Source organism: Malurus melanocephalus, unplaced genomic scaffold, assembly GCF_030028575.1.
Source record: "Malurus melanocephalus ecotype Western Australia unplaced genomic scaffold, MMel_1.1 scaffold_414, whole genome shotgun sequence".
Classification (NCBI taxonomy): Eukaryota; Metazoa; Chordata; class Aves; order Passeriformes; family Maluridae; genus Malurus; species Malurus melanocephalus.
In genome coordinates, this window is record NW_026623646.1 from 51,886 (window position 1) to 73,731 (window position 21,846).

General features: G+C 36.8%; 1 protein-coding gene across 1 annotated transcript in view; it reads left to right on the forward strand.

Annotated features, from left to right (window-relative positions):
* Nucleotides 1-21,846, forward strand: part of BNC2 (basonuclin zinc finger protein 2) — a gene marked incomplete at its 5' end in the record, with an annotated part of 112,771 nt that overhangs the window by 9,684 nt on the left and 81,241 nt on the right. Inside the window, one exon of the mRNA XM_057379654.1 lies at nucleotides 7,524-7,759. Coding sequence (XP_057235637.1) covers nucleotides 7,524-7,759 — 236 coding nt within the window. The remainder of the gene's footprint in view (nucleotides 1-7,523; nucleotides 7,760-21,846) is intronic.

The following is a 21,846-nucleotide window of genomic DNA, read 5'->3' on the forward strand; positions in this document are numbered from 1 at the left end:
CTCCCCCCCTTTCATATGAGCATTGGCAGAAACTCTGACAAGCAGTTCTTCATATTTTATTATGTTCTTGTCTAGCAGAATCTCTGTCAGGCAAAAACCTTGTCAGCGGAAAACCTGTCGTAGGATCAGAGGAGACAAAAACAGGTGTCACAGAGGCAGTCAAAACTGAAGGAAAAAAAAGATTAGGCTAAAGAGAGAAAGGCAGACAATTACATTAATGCCATTGCTTTTATCTTATAGATGTGTGTTATTATCTCGGGGTGCTGAGTGCGCAATTGCCTCAAAGAAAAGTAGACAGGAGACAAGGGGAAACTTGATAGTTATTAACTGAAGAGGCAGTGTGTCAAAGCTGGATGGGGTTCAAAGTTTTGTAAAGGGATAAAAAAATTGCAGACAGCAAGCAACGTCTGTGAACAAACTGTGGTTCTGCTTTCGGCTACATAAACCTAGTAGCATTCTAGATGTTTTAACTTGGAATCAGATCATAGACAGAAAAATTAATGAAAGTTTTCATTCAGTCTTTTTTTAATAACATTTATTTTGTGTACAGGCAACTGAAGTGCTGGGGTTTTTCTTGTTAGGGCATGAGACATGGTGAAGCATGAAGACATATCAGTTTTGTTGCTGTGTTGTTTGGGTTTGGAACACCTATTATGAACACATGTTTGATTTTAAAATGCTATTAATAATCCTTTTACGTGTGAGCATCTGTACATGAAGCTGTAAATTAGCAAATCACATGTGTCCCTCTGTCAGAGACTYAATGCGTTTGGCAAATGGTTTCCTTTATTAGTTTTTAAATACAACAAAAGGCTTAACACAAAAAATAGTTTTGCCTATGAATTAGAATTTCTYTCATTACTGTCCTTCCCTGATCTTTTGTCTTAGTGAGCATTCATATTCTATATGGATTAAATTGCAAAACTGATGAAGACAAAAGTGAAAAAGAGATTACCAAAGGATGCCATGTTGTAGCAGAAATTTTTACTCCTACACTGTGAAATTATTTGAGTTGTTGAGTAGACACTGATAGTTTTTCTTGTCCTTGGTTACCTTCTAAGCATGATATTTTTGAGGAGCATKTTTTTTCTGCCTTCAAAATGCACATAACTCCACATTGGAGTTGGTATTAAATCTGCATACTGAGGGGAGCTAGCTTAGACCACCTCTCATGTCTGTAGTAACTGGTCCCTCCAGCATTTTAGGCATTCCTAAATTCTTTTTTGTTCTTGGAAGGATTTGTTACATTTTTTTTCTGTGGTTGATGAAAAAGAACGAAAGCTTGAACTCTGAAAGTGTGATGTTGTTCAGGTTTAATACTAAGATCAGGAGTAAACTACAGTGCTCAACATTGCCATTAATAATACTGTATCTGTTCTACCATTCTCAACACTCTGTTGTTGCAACAGGGTTATGATATTCTTTTATGTTGGTATTATGTATTTAATCTGTCTTCTAATTTTGTTTTCTATTGCTGCAAAAAGTGGCCCAGTTATTTAGATTTTTAAAATGTCTGGAAAGCTCTTTGTTATTGTCTAGACAGACTACATATGATTTCTTCTTCATTTTCCTGTTCTTGRACAAATCTGGGAATCTAGAAAGAAAATTATCTTTGTAAAATTTTGTGTWATCATGTATATGCCTATATCTAAGTATTCCCCTTTGGCAAGTTGGGAAAGTGGCTAGAGAGTATGCAAGAAAATCCAGAGTAGTTATACTGATGAGCCCAAATCTAAAACTGAAATTGATTAAGATCCATAATGCTCTATCACAACTTATGGACTCCTCATTGTGCTGTTCTGAGATACACAGCCAGGCAAATCAGCTGAAAGAAAGGGTTTTACTAGACCTTTTCATCCCTCCTAGGATAATAAAATATTTATCTAGGATCAGAAATTAGCAAGAGGTAAGTGTATTTACAACTCAAATTGTATTAAAACTASGATATTTAAAATTCTTTTTAATTCAGTAAAGGCAAAATGTCATGCTTTTATTGTAGTTATTCAAAAATAATATGAGACCTCTAAAGTACAAAATTCATCACTGCTTATTTGTATTTGTTTTGCTTARCAAAAACAGAATCTGCCCAGAGGCATGGCTTTCAATTTGTTGACCTTTTTTCACTGTATGTTGGGAAGGAAAGGGTCTAAACACAATGAGTAAATTCACAGGTCTAAGTGCCTGTGCACTGGATGTAGTAGAGGTGAAATGAAAAATCTTGTCTTTGTTTTCTCCAATTTTTGATCAACTGAGGAAGCAGTTTGGCCTTATTTTAATATATCCTTTGTACCTAATTTCARTTGAATTACACAGTCTCAAAACTCCAGTAAAATATAAATTAGGTATATTTCTCTTCTTTACTTTACTAAACTAAAAAAAAAAATCAAACTACAAATGGAACATAAACGTTTGTTCATTGATTTATTGCAAAGACGTCCAAAGTTTTTTGGTTTTTTTTGCTGAAATCTTACATAGTGAGAATACAGCAGGTTGTAATGTTGACGTTGAAACAATTCCAAAGCTGTTTTTACATTTCCGATTATACTGAGCAGAGTGTCTCTAAAATCTGGGGGCTTTTGTTCATTATTCRAGAAAGTAAAGCGTGAATGAGCAAATAAGTTTCAGGCTTGGCCCTAGAAAGTAATTCTTTACTGGGAGTTGGTCAAACCACAGACTTCCTAGAGAGGTGGTCAGAGCCCCAAGMCTCTCCATGTTCCAGAGGCATTTGGACAAGCCCCTCAATATGCTTTAACTGATGATCAACTCTAGAGAGCTCAGGTAGTTGGATTAGATGGTCATTTTAGGTCCCTTCCAGCTGAAATATTCTCATTTAATTTGGCACGTACTTGATATTTCAGAGTTGGAAAAAACCATGTTCAACTATTTCTAATTGATATAATAATTATCTAGCTAGTAATTTTACATTGTTGAGTGCAATCTTCTGTAATGGCCTCTATACAATCCTTTCCCCCCACCTTTTTTTAACCATTTAAATTTCTCAAAYGAGGACTTGAAATTGGGCTCGCAACACAGAAATATTATTTGACTAAATATTGTCAGAATGAAACACAAAGGTCATTTTAGGCCATTCCATGAAAAAGTTGATTGCTCAGCAAGTATTTGATTTTAAGATTTGTTAGATCTCKTCTCCTCTATCAGACGATACCTTTCCACATATACTGAATTAATGAATATCAGACTATCAAGGCAGTGCTGAGAATTAACTTGTACTGTTAAGAAAAAGTAGCTTTCTTAGTTTAAGCACGTAGCCCATCCCATCACAGTCATGGTTGTGGAGAAAAATGTGCAGGTTACAGCTAAAATGTCATCTTAAGACTTTTATGGGTGAACTTTTGATCCCATCGGAAGTATAGAAAGTATGAATAATACCTCATGGAGCACCAGAAGGGGACCTTTAATGTGTGTTTTGTGATATTCAGTTTCTGATAACTCCTTAATAAAGGCACATCTGTCATTTTTCTGATATGAAAAAACACATTCTTTTTGTATACCATATTTAATGTTGAAGGCTACTAACCATTTATGAAGTCATAAACTACTGCAGAAACTGTTGAATGTRTCCCCCTGTAAAACAGGACATTGTTCATTAGCATATATAAATTATACTAATAGTTTAGAACAGAAAGTGATGAGGAATGAATTATCCACATGAAATTATGTGGGTAATTCAGGACAGCAGAATACAACTATTTACTCTGAGATTTGACAAGAATCAGGAATTTGTCAAGAAGGCTAAAGCTAATACTCTTTTTCTTACAGAAAACCAACAAGATAGGTCCTTCCTAATTTCTTACCTGAAAATGTATCTGTTTATCAACACTAATGGCCTCTTGAATCCACCTAGAACACCAGTGGCATTATTTCACTAAGGATACCAGAGGAGAAATGAGAAATACCAGAAAAATTCTCTCTGTCAGCTAAATCCTTAGCAATCTCCTTAGCAAATCTTTTACAGAAACATGAAAATTTGTATAGATTACAAATTAGAGTGAGAATTTTCATTCTTTTGACTATCTGAAGAGATTTATTAATCAGTGCTCTGACAGAATTTAAGATTCTTACAATAGTGTTATTTCCCATATGAGCACTTTCCTTAATTTATAGCCCTTTTTTTTTTTTTTAACGTAGCATGAGGTTTGTCTTTAACTTGCAAATGTTCTTATGCACCCATGCAATAATGTATGTTTTTTTTTGTGCTGTAAATTTCCCATTTTAGTGCTCAGTTGTTTTTGGAAAAGATAAAATTCACTGCTTATTTGTTTATTATGTAGTATACATAATAAGGCAGAAAATCAAAATTGGAGTTAATATCATTGTCACTTGGAATGTTATTCCAATATCATATTAACTTGTATTTGTCTGTGTGCTCTGAGAAGCAGATACCTATAGATAATACTGCTTGAAAATGAATATTGCAGTTGAATAAATAGTACAGGTTAGATTGCAAAACTTTCGATCACCTGGTCAAAGAGTGTGCTTAGTAATTTAAAAATACTTTTTTTACTTCCCTCCCCTCACTTCTCTTCCACCTCAAAATTTCCAAAGCCATTATCCTCACATTACATAAAGTGGGTATATGTCCACAGTTTTGTGATCTCATTCTAGCTATTAGATCTGTAATCCATGCAATAAACTTTAGATAAAGATGTCTTATAGTCATTCTGACTCAGACAACAGTAAAAGAATGATATTAAAATCTTCAGCATGACAAATCCCTTTATCTGGAAGAACTTGTTTTTCTTCACTGCAGGCATAGTATTTASTGTTAAGAAGAGTGAAACAAAAACAAATAATAGGATATATTAGAAATACAGTATGATTCAGTCATTAAAAAGCAGCAAGTATTCAGAAAATATCCATTCATATGTTGGTTCTGATCTGAATTTGTGCAAACTTGGAGAAGCCAGTTAATGTCTTTGGACCCTACTCTCATTCTGTAAGATGGAAGTTGAAAAGCTTAGTGTGATCCATGTCTGCTCAATAATTTCAATAGTCTGGCAGAAGGTGTTCTTACACAGTATCTATTAACACTAATATTATTTACACCATTCCTTTTGTGAGTAATGATAGTAYTAGGAAAAAAAGAAACTTTATTTTACTCCTTCTGAATGGTTGCTCAGTCCCTCAGGTATACATATATACATATCATCACACATCACACATAGCACAACCTGCCCAATAACAAAATCAATTTTCTTGGCTTTTCTAGCTGAGAATTTGATGGCACATATGGAAGTAGCAAAATAACCATCTTAGAAAAATATCAYAAATAAAAAGGAAACAAAAAGAAAGGCAGGGCAGTATTTAACCTGTTTAAGCTTCAATCAAGTCTCATTCATTAGCCATGCAAAAAAAAAAAAAAAATAGTCCCACATCATGAAGCCTACATAGCTGAGCTACTTTGGAAGATGAGCTTTTGGAAGAAAAAATCCCACTCTTAATATGCTGCAGTATAAATGTCYTGTAGAGAGATGTAGGACTGAAGTCCCTAGGCTTGCCAATTTCTTATCTTGTTTGAATGTTAAATTAATATTTAAAGCTATTTATTCAAAGTTGACTTAGYCACTAGAATAGGAAAGATCAGACAAATCAGTTGCAAGAAATGRAGTATGAGGAAACCAGGACTCTTTGACAATGTAGTCCTTGGAGTAAATGTGTTGAATGAAGCCAGCACGTAATGATAAGGGCCTTTGCGCTCTGGATATAAGAAAGCAATTTATCAAGAGTACATGAACTCTCTAGTGACCATAACACAAGACGAAACCAAGTACAGGAGAAGTCCCTATAAGATTATTTTAAATGCTCAGAAAATTATGTTTAAAAAAGCAGTGAGAAGCTTAGGTGCTGCAACATAGTTCATAGAGTAGAAATAAAATTACATTTAAATATTGATACTTACTAAAATGCATGATATCAAATGCATTTCATCTTATTTAACTTCACAGGGGGACAAGAATTGCCTTCACCTTTCCTGAAAACTTGCCTTTCCCTTATCTCTAAATTAGTCACATCATASTGGATACCATGGAGTCCATAAAGCCAGGTGAAAAAAACTAGCTAGCTCGAGGGGCAATGAATTCATGATCAAATTTTAGGTAGATCAGGGGACTTAGTTTTAACMCGTTTGAAAGACTGGAGTTTATGTGTATCTGGTTTGGTTTTCTTCCTCCAGAGATTAAGTATCAAATCTTTAACAGTCCCCTTCAATTCTACATTGCTCCAGCCTTGGTCATTAGTCAATCATAAATTTTTCTTGAACTATGAGTRTTGTAGTGTCTGAGTCTCACCTGAGAACCTTTCATGTGTAGCAATTAAAATTGCTTTTGAACTTTGGAAACGGGTTGTTTTGGACTGCATCTGTGAAAAAGCACCCCTTTAGAGTGAGTGGTGTCCATCAGGAGTCTGTTCTGGGACCAGTACTRTTTAACATCACCAYCAATTACATGGTGAGAACATCAGCAGATTTGCAGATGACACCAAGCTGAAGGGTGCAATTTGAAGGACAGGATGCCATACAGAGGGACCTGGGCAAGCCTGAGGAAATGAACCCATGTCAACCTCATGAGGTTCAACATGGCAAGTGCAAGGTGCTGGGTCAGGGCAGCCCCAAGCACGTGCACATGCSGGGTGGTGAACTCACTGAGAGCAGCCCTTCAGAGAAGGACCTGGGCAACTTCAATGGATGAAATGCTGAACACATCAATAATGTGCCCCTGCAGCCCACATAGCCAACCATACTCTGGCCTGCATCAAAAGCTGCCTAGCCAGCARGGTGTGGGAGATGATTCCTCCCCTTTGCTCCCCTCTGGTGAAACTCCACCTGGAGTGCTACGTCCAGYTCTGGGGTCTTCAGCAAAGGAAAGACCTGGACCTGTTGGAGTGCCAGAGGAGGCYAGCAAGGTGATCAGAGGGATGAAGCCCTTGTCCTGTGGGGACAGGCTKAGAGAGYTGGGGTACTTCAGTGAGGARAAGAGCTGAAAAGAAGCTTGGTCWAAGCTCCTTGGCAACCTTATTGTGGGCTTCCAGTACTGAAAGAGGCCGTACAAAAATGCTGGGAAGCGACTTCTGACAATGGCATATAGTGGTTGTACAAGGGGTAATACAAATGTACAATTATACAAGGGCTTTAAGCTGAAGAGAGTAGATTTAGATTAGCTATAAAGGAGAATATTTTAATGAAAATTATGAGGCACTGGAACAGGTTGCCCAAGGATGTTGCAGACACTCCATCCATGGAAATATTCAAGGTGAAGTTGGATGGGGCTTTGAGCAACATGATGTGGTTGAAGGTGTCCCTGCCCATTGCAGGGGGAGGATTACATGGCCTTTAAAGGTCCATTCCAACACAAACTGTTCTGTGATCCTACGTTTCTGTGAATCRCCAGGTGATATTTCTCTGGCAAATAAGTGTATCTGCCAAATGTGATATATACACGACTCTTCTGAGTTGTTTTCTTGTCTTTTCTTTGCTCTTTTCTTATACTTGACCCCTTTTCTTTCAGCTTTGGACAAACTTAGTACTCAGCACCTCTATCACCCAACTCAAGTGGAGATTGTGCAGTCCAACGTTGTATTTGACATCAGCAGCCTGATGCTCTACGGTACTCAGGCTGTGCCTGTGAGACTGAAGATTCTGCTTGACCGACTCTTCAGTGTACTGAAGCAAGAGGAGGTGTTGCATATTCTCCATGGCTTAGGCTGGACACTTCGAGACTATGTTCGAGGCTACATTCTTCAGGTAGGAAATAAAGCAAAGCATGTTTTCAAGCCCAGGGGACTGGCTTCTTTGTTGCTGATGTATGGATGTGGTGATGGTGCACCCAAAGAAGTAGAAGGATATGAAGTGAATTTAGTCTGGCATGTTGAAAACTAATGATGGTGTTGGCAAAATAAAATATTCCATTTTTCCTAAGCTAAAAAAATACAGGTGGCTTCATACCATAGTATTTATTTGTACTTGCTTACATTTATTGTAGGAAATGCCTTAAATACTGGAAATACTGAGGTTAGCTACCTGCAAGCATGATCTGGCCATCAAAGGCAGCTGGCAAGTTTTCGAGGGCAACTTTTTGACTTAAGAAACTAAGATGCAAGTCAGCAGCTCCTTTATCTTTTATTTCCTTCTTTGGAAAAATATCTGATAAGGTATAGATGAAATGGGGGTTATGATCATGGTTATATTGGGAAGTATCCTTACAGTGTAATGTGTAAACAGGAAAATCCTTTTTATAAGGCCATTTTTGAAACAAAGCTTTAAATTAAAGGAACAGATAAACAAACAGCATAAAAATAAATAAACAGAAAAATGGACAGGCTTGCTTTATGTGTATGGTCATAAACATGCATAGTTGCTTATCTGAAAAATTTCATAATCTATTGAGTTCCAAAGTGACTTTTTATATTTTGTAAGACTATTTCTGATTAATAATCTAATACTACATACTTCTGAATTTTCTTAATTGCTTCTGACTTTGTGGGAGCTCTTCATTATCTAGAACTCATCCACTCATTGAAGTGGGCATGCCTAAAAAACTTTAAAAATTTAAATTGTTGATTTATTGCTTTACTCGCTTAAGTGGTGGCAGTGGTGGCATGCTTAGCCCTCTGTTGAAAATATGGGATTTATACTTGCTCTGAGAAAATCTGGATCTATTTCTAATTCCTCTTCAGGTGTCTGTCCTTTTTGTGAAAGAAATAAATCAGCTTTATGTGATTCAATGTAAAGCTTCAGCTATGCTTGTAAATATTTTCTTAAATAATCTATATACAGATTTTCACAGAAAAGTGTACTGAACTGTAAAACAGTCCTAGGGAAAGAGAACTAAAAAGGCTTATATTTTAATAATGAAATCCTGTTATTCTTGTTAGGACATACATGARATGGAGTTCCTTAATWGTTTTAGGWTCCTTTCAGGCATCTATTTTCTAAYGGCTAACTATTATACCTGTTCAAATAGGTATTTCCATTACCAATGTAAAATTTACATATAATTATATATCCATTATATTTGTATAGCAAATATCTAAAATGCTTGTATTATATAAATATTTGTTTTTTTTATTTATAGACTTTACATATTATATATAATTAAGACAGATATATGTGAGATAATACAAGCATTTTAGATATTTGTATAGCAAATATCTAAAATGCTTGTATTATGTAAATATATGGTTTTTTTATTTATAGACTTTACATATTATATATAATTAAGACAGATATATGTGAGATAYCTACACAGATATGTACTGGAATTATGTGCATATTATGTCATATTTTAGATTTCTGGATTGTAAATGCTRCTCTTCTAGAGGGCTGAAGAAATTTGATTTGTGAAGGAATACATGTAAAAAATGTATATTTTTTTAAATATAACATTGGAAATCTGCTGGTTACTAAATGCGATTAAAAATTGGGCATAATATATTACAAGCATGAAATATAACACTATGTCTTTAACAGRCAAGAAGACTGATTGAAATCAGTAGTTTCCCTGCTTTAAAGGTCATAGAATCATGCTTGTATTGTTTTTGTTTTAATTATCTGTTGGAATGATCTCAATATATGCAAGAATGGCTTGTAATGTAATTACATAGATGTTTATACAGACTGAGATTGTGACCTATGCATCTGAAAGGTGTAAAGGCCTATAATACCCCATTAGGTCACAGTTCAGTTTGTTTGGCTAAAATTCAGTCACATTGTAGCCCCCAAGGCATGAATTTTGCCATTACTATATTCAACAACAGTATATTGAATATTATGCCATTTAAATGAGAACAATTATCAGTGAAAGTTAAGGGCAGCTGTTACAGACTTGCCACATATTGACTTCATTAGCGCTCGACTGTGGATTTTCTTAATGAGTGAATGAAGACCTATGATAGGTGTAGTCGAGCATCTCTGTTAATTTAGCTGCCTAATTTCAAAGAATCACACACTGGTCAAGGTTAGAAGGGAGGTCATCTTGTCCAAACTCTCTGACCAAGCAGAGTCATCTAGAACTGTTTGTCCAGGATCATGTCCACATGGTTTTTAAGTATCTCCAGAGCATCTCTAGGCAAAAAGTGCATTTTATTTCCATAAGGCTAGAATATAGAAAAGGAAACTGCTTTGTAAAACATAYGCAGAGAAATCTTAGGAAAATTAATGAAATCCATGATAATAAAAATGTCTTGTTTGAAAATAGCTCTGCTGAAAGTTACGAAGGAGAAAAGCAGTACGTGGGAAAATTTGAAAGGAAAGGTGTAGTAAACACCAGTACAGTAAAAGTGCATAATGTCCCTCTAGAGCAAAAGGAATTGTTCCATGAAGCTCAGCATTATAGACTGGAATGTTACACAGAATTGTTTGAGGCTTTCAGACTCATCTTTTCCATGCAAAAAACTTGAATGAAATGTTGTGAGTATCCTGCAGGAGTATCAAAAGCATCAAGCACCAAAACAAATCATCCAGAATATTGCAGAGCTGTAGGATTGTTGATGGGCTGTCGTACAGTGAACTTAGGAGCATCTGACTCTCAGTCAGGAAGTGTAATTCTTTGTAACTTATCTGTCCAAAACTGCCTAAATTATCATCTGATCCCAGCCGATGCTAATAAATTTACCATACATTCATACATACTCATTGTGTGATAGTACAGAAATACCTRTCTGTAGGAAAAGATTTGCTATGGTACTGTAGTTAGAGAAGAATAATCTAGTAAAAGTAATATCTTACACTTGTTACTTTACAAAATCACAGGTATGACTATTGTCCCTGCTGTTTTTTTTTCCTCAGGAGAGGAAAAACAGAAAGGTTAGTAGCTTTRGGAATACCTGCTCAGAAAAACAGAACTTATTTAGAACAAATAGACTCTGTGCCCTAAGTCTGTTCAGCAAGGACTAAGAAGTAACCAAGTAGGGAAAGGCAATGGTTGTAACAGATTCCAGGACACTTAATCCAGTTCAAGTTCCAGTGTTCTTTACCTAACCACAGTGCAAGAGGTTGTAGAGCTAGCACAAAACTGGAGTTTTATACTTCGGGGTGGTCTGAGACATCCACCTGTGCTAAATGTGCCCTGAACATGATGGAAGTGTTAAAATATTTTAACATTTTCTCTAAATGGATATGGTTTTGAGGGGTAGGGCAGATGTACCAACTGAAAATCAATTGCTGTTGTCAAAATTTTTCCATTCTGTTCAAGATCCAGACAAATCMTCCTTCCCACAAAACAACAAAAAGAACAAAACCAAACTCACCAAAAAAACCACAAGCAACCAAAGGAACAACACTTCCCCCCAGCCTCCCACCCCTCCCTAGCTCGCCCCCAAACTTCACAACTTTTTCCTTATTTTCAAGAAAAATCTTACAGTTTGCTCCACTGGAGAAACAAGAGTAAAACGGGCTTTTTTGTTTATTAGTGCTGCACAGTGGGTGGGATAATTTGCAATACCTTCATTTTGCCTCATAATGTTTCCAAATAGCAAATTAAAAAGCAGTAGGTAGAGAAAAATGCAGTATTTATGCCTTCATTTMGTGGATGCATTACTAGAGCACAGAAAATCAAGGAACCCTGAAGCCAACAGAGGTAATTTGATAACACCACCTTTCAAATTTGGGCACAGTCACAATATTGCCAGTAATGGCTGAAAGGCATTAAGACCTGGCAACATTCTCTGGCCTCCATGTGATAAATCTAGTTTCTGATGAACCTATCAATGAAATGTTAGTGACAATTTGTTCTACAGTCTCATCAGAGGATTAATGCTTTACAAGAGGAGTAGTTCTCTTATCTTTAGAACTGATCCTCAAAAGAACTTTATGGCATAGGGGAACMTTCTGGGAGAGCAGCTTACTCCATGGGAATTCAGAGTGCTTCAGTTTTTAGGYTTGTTTTCCTACTGCCTATCTGAAGGAGCTAGGTGACTGTATTTGGTGTGGAGTCGTGTGTGGTTTGTGAGCATGTAGGTTTTCTCTTTTGGGAGCAGCTAACTTCACATGTCTTTACATGACAAGAAATTATTTTTATCAAAAACAGGAGGTGTTTTGGGTGTGATACTGCACATGCCACTCAAAGAGATGTATGTGAGTGGTGGCTCTATGGACTTGAATGGTATTACTTTTTGCTTTGTAAAGAGCAGCTCAGCTGTGAGTCTCCAGCACTGGTTTAATTCCAGCTAAGCCGAGTGAAGAGGTAACTTTGCCAGCTGTTCTCTGCTCTACCCCTGGAGAATACTTTACCCCATCCATTTGCTAGTGTAGCTACATGTGTAATTGCTCCCTAGCCAGGTTCTCTCTAAACAAACCAGGTTAGAAAAATCCTCCTTCTAAACATGTGCAAGTTAGCTCTCAYTATTCTGAGAGGAAAGGGCTAGAGAGCAGGTCTGCCACCAGCAGTGAACAGCTGGGGCATTCAGCTTTTACACTGGTCCAGCAGTAGAGGACAGGAGATGTGATTACAACTCAGAGGCCATAAACTGACTCCTTGCAAATAGTGATTCAGTGTTTTGAGGAACAGCTCAACACTTTTTCAACTGTTTTGTGATCAAATAGTTGTATTCTCTTGGCATAAAAGAGGAAAATAAATATTGTCTTTACAAAGAGGGAAGCAGAGGCACAGAACAGAACATTGGCAGAATTAGGAAAAGGGTCTAGACCTAGGAGTACCATTCTTATCACCATTCCCTTGAAAAAMAGATTAGTCAGTAGCTCACAGGCAACATAGCCTGACAGACTCTCTGGTGCCACTCACAGCTATGAGAAATTAGAAAAAATAAATGATGGAGAACAAAGTCAAAACTGAAGCCAGCTGGAAGACTGGGTATTTTATTAATCCAAAAGGAGACCTAATCACAAAAGGTCACAAAATACTGGACAGTGCATGGGGAATCACTAATCCTAAATGAAGGTCTTTTCTGTGGCAAAAGCAATGCTGAAAAATGAGGAAATACAAAATTTTGCTTTGAGAAAATTGGTTTATTCTTTCTCTACTGTAGTTGTTCTGTAGGCCTAAAGCAACTGTTAAGCAAGAAGTCAGCTAAGAAGGTATATTCTCAGAAGGTATACTTGGATCAGGACAGGGGGTGARGAGGGGCAGGCAGTTCTAGAGACTTTAAAAAAAGCCCAAAATACTACTAATTAAAACTAACTCAGTGAAATTATGAAATGCATTAGCAATATGTAAGTAATTAAATTATGAGATTTTAATAGAAAAATTAGAAATATGCATAGCCAAATTACATGTTCACATGTTGATATATATTTATCAGTATATGTATAACTGATACTGTCGGTTATATTTGACTAACAGTTTCTCAAATTTTTGTAAAACATAGTTGCTCTTGGTAGTATGGGTAATTTGGTTTCTGTCCTAGTTTWCCGCAATTAGTTTGTTCATGCACAGCATTCTCACATCCAGATTAAATGAAGAGATTTGGGTAGAGGCCAGAGAAAAAAACTTGAGCATCCTTAATAATATTGTTCTTAATTTCTTTTCTGTTCTTTCTCAGAGTAATCCCTTAGCACCTTACCTTCTAAGCAGGTGAAATATTAACCATATGCACAGATGGAAATTGCTTAACTGTTCTTAAAATTAAATATTGGCTTGTCCGTGGAGGATTTCAGAAAAGGATGCGTTTTGTTGCTGTCTGACCTCTTTTAAAGACTTATAGAGTCTTAGCTTTCCTCTGAAAACATTTGCCTTTTAAGATCTTTGTACTTTTGCTGTAGAACCCAAATGCAAGGACTATTTCACTGAACAGCTTGTCAAACAGCCTTCATTGGTTACATGCAAAGAACATTAGAAAAAAAAAAAAAAAAAAAAAAAAAAAAACCTGATATCAGCTTTTGCAAGGTAGACATGTAGTGTGAGGTGGCTATAGTCCTGATATAATACTTTACGTTCAATGTAGTCTGCTACCTATAAACATGAGTCATGTGAATTTTCTGTCAGGATTTTTTTTCCCAAGTGCCATCAGGGATTTAACTGTTGTTGTCTTTCACAACAAGCACACCATTAAAATGTTGGTATGCTGTATTGATAAARAAAACTATGAGAAATAAGCAATTGAATTATGAAGGAGGAAAAAAAAGTTGACTATTGCAACCCAGCAAAAGTTACTTCCCAGTTATGTGCATGAATTWAAAAAAATAATATGTGAAGGTTTTGTATTTATTTTATTTGTATTGCTTCTTATTCCTCATTGGTCTGTTTGCCAATACTTTAWTTAGTACTTTGCACTTTTTTAGCTGTGACCACTGGCAGATTTCCATACCTTTCAAGAAGCAGTCACTTAGTCTTTCCATTCCTGTTTAAGTATTATGTGTTTTTAAAAAAAAATCCTGTGAAACTGATGCAGATGAAGGAAAGAAATTTTTCTAGTAAAGATTTTAACAAAGCCTAAGTACAGTCTAAGTCTTTCACATACAAGATTGTGTTTCCCATAACTACCACCCACATTTAATTACTTGATAATGAAGAGTTATACTTTTACAGATTTATTTACTTTTTTCACCTTTARCAGGTACAATTCTGTCTTGTGTTTTCTTCCTTGTAGTTATTGTTAACACTCACAAGTGTTCTTTAGTTCTTACRTTTTTCAGCAGTGGCTCTTAGAGCAACCAAGGCTCAAAGCTGGGTAACATTTATCCAGACTTCTACTCCTGCAGTGCACATGGGATTTAAAAGTGTCTCTTTTGTATGTGCTCTGCCTGTTTCTTGCTCTTTGTGCCTGTCTCTTCCCTCCTCCCTCTCCTTCCACTTCAACTTCCTTATTCCATTGTCATTGCCTGCCATTCTCCCCCACTTTTTTTATTTGCTCATCTTCCCTTCTTCAGCCTCACCTTAGTTTCATTCCCCTCCTTCTCTGATTTTGCCTCTTTAGCTCAAAAAGATGAAACAGATCTGTTGGATGACATGTCCATCTCCTGAGTGCTCAGTTCCTCCCATGGCATCACTGAATGCTAATATTGAAACTGTGATCATCTGGAAGAATTTATCTTCTCCCCTGTGTGTCAGTTTAGTATGACTCCCCTACACTTCTGTGGAACAGAGATTCTTTTCTGTGCCCCTTCCTCTTTTGTATTCTTCTTAGCTGTTCTAATCTAGGCAAAACTGTCCTATCTTTACTCTAAACAGAGGGTGGAAAAAGCTCAGATAAACCTTTAAGGATGGAAAAGGAAGAGAGGAAACAAAGTGCAACTGCTGAGGCAGTGGGAAGCATTGCTGTGTGTTTGAGGAAAGCAATGCCACTTGTTCCATAGTGTGAAGCGCTTTCAGATTTTCTCTGTATCTGCAGTAAGTTGCCTAACATCTCCCTGGTGCTTTTCATGCCATACCTCTGGTAGCAACACTACTGATCATACAGTACTACATGACTGTGATCATCATGACAATTCACACTTTACCCAAGCAACATAAAAATAAAGTCCAGAGAGTTTGAYGGCACTTCTGAATGGCACCAGGACAAGTTACATGACGACAGATGTCTCAATACATGCAAAGATCATTGGGTTTTCCAGAATATATGCAGTTGGAGGGCGGTACTATTGCTGCTCTGTGTCTTGCATCTTGCAAGGGTAATGAAGCAGAGGGCTGTATAACCCCTGGTGATCAACAGCAGTATACATCATGCTAGTTCCTAATGACTACCATGAAATATCCTTTATAGCCATAGTGCTGCACATTGCTCAGAAATGCAAAGGTGGTCTTTTAATGGAAAACATTCATGGCTGTCAAAGTCAAAAAAAGGTTTGAGAGAGACTTTTGTGTAGGTGTGTTTGTCCTACCTGGAATATGTACTGACTGCTCACAGTACCGGGGTGAGGGCTGTGATCCCGCTGATGTACTTTCACGCAGTTACTAAACTGCAGAGCATGGAAATGGCTGTTACTGAAGCTTTGTCAGGCGTGTGCCAGGACCATGTGTGCTTGCTTTTTAAAATGGAGCTGGAAATCTCTTCACCTGCCAAGTCTTGAGTTCACGGTCCTATGTCTCTCTTGTGATAGTTGATGAAATCACAAACACCCAAAGTAGAGTGAAGGATGAAGGAGGTGGGAGCAATAGTTCACTCCCTAGGCTGTTTTAGGTGTGGGTGATGCCATCAAGCAATTCAGAAGAAACAGAGCCCTGAACTTCGGTCTTGGCAGTTAAGCCAAGGAGGAAACTATTTCCAGCTTTCTTGCTTCAGAATGTGATTGAATTTCTATTAACCATTTAAGATCACAGAACCTTTTCCTTGAAATATATATGTTTGTGTATATCTGTGTGTGTGTGTGTATTTATGTATATATGCATGTGCTTTAACACTCTATAAATTTTATTTATAATTCTAATAGATTGTGATTGTGTGTGTCTGACAAAATTCTCTGCTTTTGATATTGGTTATCTGTGGATGAAGGGATGGGAGAGAATGGCTTTCCTTGTAGCCTGGAAAATCACTTTTCTTGCTGACAATGTCATTTTGAAGCTCCTACCAGAACATATCCTGCACTATGTTAAAGAAATATGACCACTGAGTTGAGGACAGGATCTTGGGGTTACTGTCCACCTCAATTTTCTTGTGATAAATGCAGTGACCTGTTATAAAATAAAGAAAACAAAAGGTCATAAAGCTATTGATCGAAGGGAAATATTTGTGTCTGTGGAGTGGAGTGGGTTGTGCCAAGAATCTGAGGAATTAACATCATCCTTCTCACAAAATGCAGCTCAGAGATTAGAAGTTCTGCTTTTTATAGACTGCTCTCTTTACAGAGAATCTTGGGCTGAATTCAAATCATGGTCCTGGAGGTGATAAGGTTGTGATACTAACCATTCAGCTACACATCAATAGAGATTAACTCAATTAGAGAGTATGGAGTCCAGACCATGACCCTTAAATGGATTTAAGAATATTTTTCCAGTTTAGAAACCTCTTGCTTTGAGTTAGGTGTGGGTTTGATTGTCTGTGTGTCAGCTCTGACTTCAGGCACTTATGAAATTTAGGTCCACAGACACTTAGGAATCAAGAAGGGCCACAGAGAATCAAACTTGTCATCTGTCCAGCATCAGTTGATTTACTGCTTTTCTTGAAGTCCAAGGGATCTCAAGGGGACTTTTTTTCCTTGCAGCACTGATCTTTCAATGAGGTGCTAGTGCCTGTCCTGAGCAATAACAAGGAATAACAGTGAAGTGTGAGTGACTCTTATTAGAAGGGGTAAATGTCATTAACACTTACTGTTGCCTTCTAGGCAGTAAGAGGACAGCATTGAATGTAGACAGACAACTCCCTTTTACTTATCAAGGTACATTTTGATTCTAATGAAGATGAACTCCTATATTTTAATTAAGAAATTTACTTTTCTTTCCTATGCTGAAATATCTTCTCTGATTTGCCTGTCATTTTGCACCATGTTCTGAATACTTAACTTGAAGTCAGGAAACGTGTATTATTCTACTGGCTCTAATATATTAACTTGCTGCACAAGTCCTTTGTGCTTCAGCTTGATTTTTTTCTCCTCCCCCACTGCTTTAACAAAATGTTCTAATCATTGCAATTTATACTTGGATGTTGTTAATTAATGTTTATGAAGTGCTTTGAGATCCTCTAATGAAATAGAATGTGTAATTATGATTATTCTTTAGTCAAATTCTGAAACATCACCACCACTGGAAGAGTAATTTCAGTAAATATTTTTTTTTTATAATCCTTTTCGCAAATAAAAGAGGAAGATTTTGTTTCATTAGTTCATTTTTACCTTTTGTTGTAGGATAAAGTATGTCTTTTTCTATCCAGTCTTGGTGGATTTTTCATGATGATCTTGCACCCTGAGGTCTTGTGTTCCATCTRCTTGAAAGGGTGGGGAAAAAATGGTGTGGAAACCTGTTATTGTCTGGCAGTCATCTGCTCAGAAGGAAGTTACTCATATGACAAGAAGATTTTTAAGACTGCTGTCCCAGTATATATTAGTTTGAGTAGTGATATAGATATGGTAGCAGAATTAACATAATTACATTTCTATCCATGCATTTTGGATATTGGGAATCTTTCAGTTGTGTCCAGGTTGACATATGGTGCTGACAAACAGGAATAGAAGAAATAAGGCCACCCATCAGGTTGCTTGCAATACAGCTCAAGTTGCACCAGCTTTTTTCTCTTAAAGCTCCCAGACTATTGGGAAGCATCTAGGGCAATGCCTGGGAAAACTGTCTCGGTTCATGCTGAGTATGTAATGCTGTGATCTACAGAAATACTGTTTTCCACCCCATCTCTTTTAGAAACAATTCCATAAAATAAAATTAAATTTGGGGTTTAACTAGTACTAATTTAGTTGCTTTCCATGTGGGAGCTGGTTTCCTCTTGATGGGAGTATTTCAAACAAAAGTACCATAGGATGCAAAACAGAGCTCTTCTCTCCCATTTTTAAGTTCAACGAGTTGAGAGGTAATGGATGTGAGACCTATGACATTTGCTGCCATAGCTGAAGGCAGAGAAATGTTTCTTGGGAGAAAAAGAAGGAGGAATTAATAATGTCTGCAGCAGATTGCTCACACAATTGTGTTTATTGTGAGGTTACAGAATGTAAGAATCTCTCCTGGGACAACTGACCAGCAGATGTGGGGTCATCCAGACACGGAATGGCAGCCAGTTATGGTGTTCAAACCTTCTCTGATCTAGTCACTTCCAGTCTTCATTTGGAGGCTGTGGCTTGAGAAGCCAATGTTCCTCAGCCACGTATGRCTAGCCAAGTTGATTACACAGGATGAGCTGGAGATGAATCTTGAGTGTCTCACAATACCTCATTGCATATATTCTCAAAGACTGTAACTTGATGTGTTGTGAAGYGTACAGTCTTGTGGCCCTGTATATATGCCAAGTTGCGAATTTTGTTGCTGAGCTAACATGCAGCATTATTGCCTATGGTATTAATACTATCCTATAGCAATTCTTAAGTGGAAGGTTGTTCTGGTAGTTGGAAATGTATCTGAAAATCTGTTCATTTGGAATGTAGTTAGCTGTCTCATTGGGTCATGGAAACGTTTTAACATAAATAACCTGAATTGTTTAGTTTTCCTGGAGTTAGAGAAAAAAATTAAAAATACTTCTTTTTTTAAAGTTCTCTTTACTTTCTTTGGTTCATTGGTTTTTTTGGTAAATATTACCCTGTAGAATGAAATAGTTCAATGAAAACATAATATCTTAGCATAGAACTACTTATTATATCAGTGTTGAGGTTTGTTTGGAGCAGGAGAGAAATGCCAGTGCAATGGAAAGTTTTATCAGCTTTGAAACACATATAAGTGAGAATTTTAATGTCAATCCACTTTGAGATGCTTCAGAAGTTCCTCAGCCTGAAAWTTTGAAATGAAATTATAGATATACTCCCATGCTTGAATAATAACTTCAGTAACATAGGTATGAATTTCCAGTACTAGTCCCATTAGTCTTTAGGGTGTGTCTGTAAGGCTTTCCCCCACCACCGCAGCTTTATGCTGTAGTACCCTGTAATTTCTTTTCTTCGGTACCCGTTTTTATTTCAGCAGTGTTTGCCCTCAGTTCGTATAAGATACTTGTATCTAAATTTCAGCAGCTACTGCACTGTAGAGAAGTCTTTTCTTTGTTTGCTTTTATTTAGCTGATCAAATGAACAGGACTTGTATAACAATGCTTTTTATAACTATTTTGAGATTAGTTCAGGAGATCGGAAGGAAAGTTCTCAAAATCTATGAAGTCCCTGAATGCTTTGTGTATGTGGTCAGGTAGTAGAGAGAAACACTAGAGAAAAAGCAACAAAACCTTTTGAGGCATCAAAGAAACCATAATAGAGAAGCAGGAAGGAAAGATGCTATARAGATGCAAACCAAAATGCTTCTCAGCTTATTGTAGAGACATAAAGGCATAGGAACCAAACTTAATTAGTTACGCTGAGAACTGCTCAGACACTGTCAGAAATTGGTTGCTGATTTAGCAAGGTGCATGAGGACCTGCCTAACTTTATATGATTAGTACCCTTGCCTTCAACAATGTCCTATTCACATGTTTAACATTAAGCATATGCTTGTATATTTTTCTGAATTGGGGTCTCAGTGAATGTATGTAGGTCAGCTGCRGTCACATAACATTTCTCTTCCTGTAAGCATTGCCTTGTACTTGAAAAGAAATGAATAGTGGTTTGTAAGAACTGTACAAGAAAGTATGTTTCAACTAAAAAATGTAGACTTCTAAAGATTCTTTCTTTATTGTTAATTGTTTTCACTGGGGTAGGCTCCATCTACAATCTGTAATACAGACATGTGTTACTTTTCTCAAAACCAAGCTGCGGATCATTTATGGCATGTTCTACAAATGGAGACTCACTAATAAAAGCAGATTCTCATCATGAGCTCTCCAAATCAGTTTTGTCATTTTCCAGGATGACCAGAGCCTCCCTAAAATAAGAGCTGAACTTCTTCAGTCTGGKTAGTTCTTCCTTTCCTTCCTGCCCCAAGCAGGAGTTTTGTGTTGGAAAAAATAATTGGTGAGCACAAGGTCCTTTCCCACCCCACCATCACCTCCCCAGTTCTGTTGGTCAGCTGTGGATACCTGCAGCATTCCCAATTCCTCTCCTTCTAGCTGGGTGGCTGCTGGCCACCCTAGAGCGCAGCTCTTTGACTCTGGCTGCGCAGGGAGCCAGGACTTTGACCAKCCTGCTAACCTGATTACATAGTACGTACAAATTAAGGTATGAGTTTCTGCTCCCTTTGAAACATGTGGTCATAATTTATCAAATGCCTTCTGTGAAAAAGAGAAGGAGGCTTTCAAAAATGGTTGAAGTACTTGTTAATACATGACCAGCTGGCATAGTGTGAGGAACAGAGTACAGCTAGAATAAAATACAGGGACAGGAAAAGTCTTCAAATGTTGCATTTCCAACAAATTTTGGCATGTTTAGAATCCAGCTCTCCTTCGTGGTATCCTGGCTTTTTATGGCTACTGGCAGCTTGTCCTTTGTGTCACTCAAGAATTTATAATGAATCTGTAAAAAACAAATAGTACYGCATTTTGTTTGGAAGGAAGAAAGGAGACCTGCTTTGGTGGATGGACTTAATGTGCAGGGCTGAAAAGAGTACAATGTTGTGTATAATTCCTACAGTATTATGTTCACCCACTTACATGGTAAATAATGTAGACTGATAAAAAATAAACAAGAGTGGTTTTCACTCATGGTTTTCACCATATGTTTTATAGTAATTTTTGTGACTCTGTTTGTTTGTTTTTGCTGAAAGATAGCCAACAAAACTCTGAGGCTATTCTTTTTACATTTACAGTTTTTAAAAGTAAGCTACAGTTTTACTTTTTGGGCATGATAGCAACAGGTACTGAAATCTCCACGCAAACTTGGTTATCAAAACACATTCTTCTAAATTCATAGACCTACCCCTTTATTTTTGTTAAAACCAAAAGAAATTGATATTTCAATTTCCATCTATGAACACAAGAAAAAAAWTTGTCATTTAGAGGCAAACTGCTTGTACAATGGAAAAACTTGTGCAGCAAGGCATTCTTTAATTGAAATATAGACATCAAAACTAAACTTACYTTGATCACTGTAAATTCCATGCTTTTTGACAGTAAAGCACAGGGAATTAACTTTTCAAATTTCACTCTGTAAAATTTGACTTAGGTTTCCTATGCCTTCAGACCAGTTCCTCTAGCATGTGACTTCTAAGCATAAAAAAATTAAAACTAGGGTAGAAGGGAAACAAGGATTTAATCAATATCTGGGTATATCAGTGTAGTATTTTCAGAAGGCTACTAATGCCAAATTCAGCTTATGTTCAGTTCCTGAATCTCTTACTAAACCTTTAAAAATGATGTTGTGTTTTT